Source organism: Triticum aestivum, chromosome 3A (genome assembly GCF_018294505.1).
Source record: "Triticum aestivum cultivar Chinese Spring chromosome 3A, IWGSC CS RefSeq v2.1, whole genome shotgun sequence".
NCBI classification, from domain to species: Eukaryota; Viridiplantae; Streptophyta; class Magnoliopsida; order Poales; family Poaceae; genus Triticum; species Triticum aestivum.
Window position 1 is genome coordinate 704283693 of NC_057800.1, and position 6405 is coordinate 704290097.

Sequence of the window (6405 nt, forward strand, 5' to 3'; positions counted from 1 at the left end):
TGTAATTTGACTAGTTTGTACTCTATCCTCCGCTGTGGGTGAAGCTTATGGTTTTCGGCCTCTCTCATCTGGTGTTGAGCGGACCTATACTATCGGTAGAGAGTTAGTTGACACAGTTGACGACTTTACCCAATCCCATTTACCTATAGCCCATCTGGAAAAATGACCACGGTGAAAAAACAAACAGAATCCATCCATGCACAAGTGCAATCTATAGCCCACCAAGCGGAGAGAGCTGGTGGTTGTTGAACTAATTTTTTTTGAACCGGGCTATCCCCTTTCGATTACTTAGAACCGAAATGCAAGGTTCAAAACATAGTCCAAGAACAGGGAGAAGGGGAGAGCGAGTTCAACGCACTGCTAGGAAACCCACCGCACTCGCCCGTCATCGAAACGAGTGCTATGGGACGAAAACCTGAGCAGCACCAGAATAACACTAGTCCTATTACAAAAACAGGATGGAGAGCCATCAAAGAAACAGGGCTAAACAGTACTCAGTTTTTAAGATGCAACCACTACGAAGCCACCCAGCGAACAAGTGCCAAAAGAGACCGACGACAGAGCACCCGCTCCAGCTTTCTTCATATTCCACCCTTGGTTGCGTCGCAGACCCTCATCAGCAGCAGGGTCCCGTTGCGAATCATCTCAGCACCTGCTCGAAGTTGCGTGACGTCGTCGCCCGCCTGTAGACCTGCCCAATACAAGAGAAAAGAAACTGCCGTGAAGACAATCTCAAAAGGAGATTTGATCATTTTTTCTCAAAGGTAGCTTTGTTACGAGCCAGCCAGATGGACCAAGTGAGTGCCCCAAGAGCCACGGTATAAAATGAGTCAAAACCCGGCAGAAAGGAGTGGCACCAAACGAAGAACTGCCAGTAGTTACAGGGGAATAAATCTGTCCCGAGAGTGACCCCAATCGATCGCCATACAACCCTAGGCACAGAACAATCAAAAAACAAGTGTTGAGATGTTTCAATTTGGTGGCAGAAGGAACACACATGGTTCACTGGCCATTTTCTTTGGCGCATAACATGCCTAGTAAGCACCGCATCTTGGGATAGTTGCCAGAGAAAGATCTGTATCTTGAGTGGAAGTTTAGCTTTCCAAATCCATTTGTAATTGCACCCACCAAGAGGTTTTTCTAGCCATTTTGTACATTGATTTGGTAGTAAACTTACCTAATTTGTTTAGACTCCAATAAACAGAGTCTCTGTCGCCTGGCAGATTCATCATGTGAACACAGTTTCTCAATTTCAACCATTGATCCGTTAACTCATTGTCAAGTCTCCTGCGAAAGAAGTCAGTACAGACCACAGACTCCAGCTTGTCCACGGTGCAGTCCTGTTCTGCACAGATATTGAAGAGACGGGGAAATTGTTCCATGAACGGGAGCAGCCCGTTGATGGAGTCTTTCCATAACCGAGTCAGGTTACCAGACCCCGTATGGATTTTTCTTCCAATCATATATAAATCCTTGATTTTTAACAGGCTTTTCCAACATGGTGAATCATTGAAACGAGGTCCGACAATTTCAACTGTCTGATTACGTAGGTATCTAGCTTTCACAATATCTTGCCAGATCCCAGTTTGGGTGTCAAGTTTCCACCACCATTTGACCATCAGGCTGATGTTTTGCTTGCGTAAATCCTTAATGCCCAGATCACCTTTCTCTTTAGACCTACAGATTCTGCTCCATCTGACCAGATGGTAACGACGTTTTTTTATTACAACCCTGCTAGAAAAACCTCCTCCTATGTTTATCAAGCTTTTCCACGAAATTTTTATTCATCAGCCACATGGACATGTGATACAGGGAGATTTGGGTGACCACCATGTCCAACAGGGTGTGTCTCCCTCCCATGGACGCCGCATTACCAACCCAGGCATCAAATCTGACTAAGTATTTATCAACAATAAACTCCCAGTCAGAATTTTTTAGGGTAGTAAAACTGACAGGCATCCCTAAGTACTTAAGAGGGAAATGACCAATATCACAGTTAAATAGATCTGCATAAGCTTTATTAATATGATCATCTCCCCCAACAGTGAGAATCTCGCTTTTATGGAAATTAACTTTGAGCCCAGACATCATTTGGAAAGTGTACAGGAGAAGTTTTAAGTTCACATCTTTTTCCAAATCATGTTATAAGCATTGTTGAGAAAATCGTTAACTGGTAACTGCTCGGTTGGCTGGCGAGTAGGGGATTAATAAGCTAATCGGCAAGTTAATTGGCCATTTAATCAATTAATCGGACGATTTATCAGTTTATCGGCTACTCGGTGACCCTATGAGTAGGGATTAATCGGCAAGTTAACTGGTTAATCGGATGAATTCTTGAACAGGGGTTCTAAGCAAATGATCGTGTCATCCGCGTATTGCAAGACCGCGACTCCATTATGAACCAAATCAGGAGCCAAACCTATAATAAGATTGTTTTTCTGGGCATTTTTGATCATTTTGGTCAAGCACTCGACGGCAAGGTTAAAAAGGAAAGTAGAGTGGGGGTCCCCTTGCCATACCCCTTTAGCACTCTAGAAGTACGGTCCCACGCAATTGTTAAGCTTGATGCTCACCATGCCATTGCGGAGAATCTGCTCGACCCAACCGCACCATTTTTGATCAAAACCTCGAAGTTTGTGGCATTCCTATAGGAAATCCCAATTAACTTTATCATATGCTTTCTCGAAGTCAAGTTTGAGGACTACCCCAACCCTTTTTTGAACATGAGTATAGTTGAGGAGTTCATGTAGGGCTAGCAACCCATCCATAATGCTTCTGCCTTTCACAAAGGCATTCTGGGCAGGACTGATAAAGATGTCAGCGTACTTAGCAACCCTCCTATCCATGACTTTCGTGATTAGTTTGTACAGGCAACGGAGTAGACAAATGGGACGAAAATGCTGAATACGATCAGTCCCAGAGATTTTGGGTAATAGTGTAATAATCCCATAATTAAGACGCTGCACATCTAGGGTGCCTTTATGGAAACTATCAAAAATGTGCATAATATCGTTTTAACTATATCCCAGCAGCACTGATAAAATTCAGCAGGAATATTATCAGGCCCCGGGCCCTGTTGACTTCCATGTCGAACAGAGCAGCTTTGGCCTCCTCTTCGGAGAATTCCCTAGTACGATCAGCATTATTCTCAGCTGTCAATTTCTCATCATCTGCCCAAGTATCAGGGTCCAGGTGAAATATATTGCCAGGGGCCGGGCCAAACAATTCTTCATAGAACTTAGTGGCATGAGCAAGAAGGTTGTCAGTGCCTTCGATCTGCACCTCCCCACATTTAAGGGCATGGATAGTATTTTTTTGTTCACGGCCATTGGCTATTTTGTGGAAGCAGTCTGTATTGCGGCCTCCCCTCAAGAGCCAGCGTTCATAGGATTGTTCTAGCCAGTATATCTCCTCCACAGCTATCAGCTCGTACAACTCCACACACTCATCAACCTTTCTGCCATAAAGCTCGGGAGGCAAAGGGCCGTCTTCTTTTGCCTCTTCCAACAATTCGAGCTCGATCCTCAGATCTTCTTTGCGTTTTTTGGCATGTCCAAATTTGTCCGAACGCTGCATTTTCTTGTTCTTATCACCATTATGCCTAAGAATGTTAAAATCTCCACCCACTATATAGGTAAATATGTGCTATTGCAAAAGGAAGATAATTCTCTCAAGAAATCCTCCCTGTGCTCCTCATGAGCAGAGCCATAAACCACTAGGAGGCTCCATGCTTTTTTTGTTTTAATCTCTCTAATGTTCATATGTAAAACATACCTGCCTTTGATGCAACCCAACACCTCCAGGGTGTTGGTGCGGATACCACACAAAATCCCACCAGATCTACCTACAGCAGGAATCCTTTCCTAGTGAAAATTACCAAACGGGTCGAAGCTCCTGATAATTTTGGGAGAGAAGCCTTTCTTCAAAGTCTCATGTAAACCTAGGAAGTCAATGGAATGATCACTAATAAGATCAGAGAGGCAGGTGGCCATCCCCTTCTTGCCCACCCTTGTGGAGTTCCAAATAAGGCCTCTCATTTGGAATGGTTGGTTTGTTTTGTGGCTCTGGTGGCCCTACCAGGAGGCAGGGTAGAGCCACCTGTCTCAGTAGCAGCATCGTCCCTCTTTTTCTGACTCCTAGTCACAGGCCTAGGTAGTCTGACATCCACTTTCTTTCTATACTTTCTAGCGGATTTAGTTTTCACTAGTTTCTCATTAACAATCTCATCTTCATCAAGCCATGTTAGATTTAGAGGGGTGTCCTTACCCAGCCCATTGGTGATAAACATATCATCCCCCTGATCATCATGGGGTTTGGTGTTTTTATCTATCAAATTAGTTCTATTAGATTCCATTTCCCTCAAAATATCAACACAAGAGAAATCATTATCAGGAATCAACACCCCCATTTTAGTAGCACGACTAACAATTTCAGAATCAGCCAGGGCAGCAAAAGCATTGTGATTAACAAGATTAGTGTTACCTTTCAGATTTTTGACATTGACCAGATATGCGGCCCTCGCCTCCATATACATGTGCTGAAGATGAGTATTGCGCTGGAAGCTCAGGGGCAAGTGGTGGTGTAGGAATAATCTCCTCGCAATGAGGATGAGGAAGTTGTACCATGTAATCCTTGGATATCTTCATGTTTTCTTCCACCTCTCCCATCACCTTAGAGATCTGATCTGAGTTAGAAGAAGGACTAGCAACAGAATCATAGGAGGGTGAAGTGACAGCAGCAATCACCTTCAGAGTTTGATCGTAGTCAGATTCATGATCAATAGGATCAAGACCATATTCATCTTGAGAGGGGGCCACCATAGAAACATTTTGCTGAGAGCAAGCAGCAGCAAGTTCTAGTGCCATCTCCTCGATCAGTAGCGGACCGCTGGCCCCACTGGTTTCACTTCAAGAGGCGTTGTTCTCTTTATGAATTTTCTTCTTCTCATCAAGTGACGGCATGCAACAGGCCTTGCCGCCACGATAAGAAGAGGTATTTTTGTTATCATTCCTTTCAGAGGACTTATTATTCTCATCAGGCGGTGTATCATCCCATTTTTTCTTAGGTGTCATCACTCTTTGGCCAACATAGCGTGGGATCTGGACGGGCTCTTCTTCTTGGACCATATTCCTCACCAAAATCTCCTCAACCTCATACTGAAAATGATAGAAACGTCCTCCCAGACACCCTTCAGCAGACGTGGGAAGCTTATCAATGTCGCGACATCCCAATTTAGCACGAACATGAGAGGGACGGTGGAGAGTAGACATATATATGTCCAGGGTCACCCCAACTAAGCCTCCAACAAAAGCAACATTTTTTTCACAGCGCTTGTTGTGGGGGGGGGGGGGATCTTGCTAATCTTCACCCAACCCACTTTCAGCAAGCCCTCAGATTCCACATCCTCAGACCATGGGGTGATACAAACAACCACTCCTAGAGACTTGAGAGTAATGTATTCAATGAAGACAGCTCTATCCACCTCTCTCTGGTTGGGAAAACGCATCACATATTGTTTTGGTGCAATCAGATGGGCTGAGCAACGCCATCCCTGCCCAATGTATTTCTCAAACTCATCCACTAGCTTCTTGGTGGTAATCTCTCCCTCAACTATGGTAATAATGACCTTAACAATCCTATCATTGTTCTGACTACTAACAGAGTAATCATGGATATAGTGAAAATCCTTGCACTTTAGCTTGGAAGCACACATCGCAGCTATGCACTCCCAAGGAAGAAAGTCAGTACAGATGACAGAGAGATGCCCTTTCTTCTTGCATCTAACATAGAGAGCCTGGGGGAATTTAGCAGTAGGGTGGCCTAACAGATTGCAGATTTGAAAGGATTCAAAAGAAGCAACCATAGGATCAGGATTAGGAGGGATCTCACGCATCTTAACAGGAGGCGCAGAGTTGTAGGAGTTGTGGAGAGCCTTGTCACCCTCATCAGAGCCCCAACGCTCCTGGTGAGCAAAGGCGTCTTGGCTGGCCCCCGCAGCCTTCTCCCATCGATCGAATCCCGTCTCATCAGATCCGGACGGGGCGTTGGAGGAGGAAGCCCCGGCCGTCTTGCGAGTCCAGACATGGCTCTCCCGGCCACGTCCTCTCCCCCACCGCCACCTCTGCGTGCCCGCGACCACCTCCATCCCCACGACCGCGCCCCTCGCCGTGGTTGAAACGGCCCGCGCCGTGGCCATGGCGGCCAGCACCAAACCCTTCTTCCCTCATCTTATGCGATTCGAGGCTGGGATCTACTGCAGGCTTGGTGGGAGGAGAAGAAACAACTTGAGCAAACGACCTAGGATCCCCACGAATTTTTCCTTCCCACCATGAAAAGGATGGATGAACCCTAGTTTTCTCTCTCGCGGGCGACTCCCAGAAGTGGAGCAAACATTCCTCCATATCT

The 6405-nt window shown here is 45.6% G+C and overlaps 1 protein-coding gene across 3 annotated transcripts; it reads right to left on the minus strand.

Annotated features, from left to right (window-relative positions):
- Positions 1-246: 246 nt before the first annotated feature.
- On the minus strand, positions 247-6399 carry LOC123063361 (uncharacterized). 3 transcript variants are annotated; one of them, XR_006430272.1, is made up of 3 exons: positions 4746-6399; positions 4483-4670; positions 247-691 (listed from the first exon to the last, which is right to left on the minus strand). XR_006430272.1 is itself a non-coding variant. In XM_044487123.1 (3 exons), the coding sequence occupies exons 1-3, from the start codon at positions 4863-4865 to the stop codon at positions 646-648; spliced, it is 363 nt and encodes a 120-aa protein (XP_044343058.1). In that variant the 5' UTR covers positions 4866-6399; the 3' UTR covers positions 247-645. The 3 variants fall into 3 exon arrangements, 1 of the variants encoding a protein (XP_044343058.1); XM_044487123.1 differs by having other exon boundaries at positions 4483-4679; XR_006430270.1 differs by having other exon boundaries at positions 4483-6399.
- Positions 6400-6405: the final 6 nt, after the last annotated feature.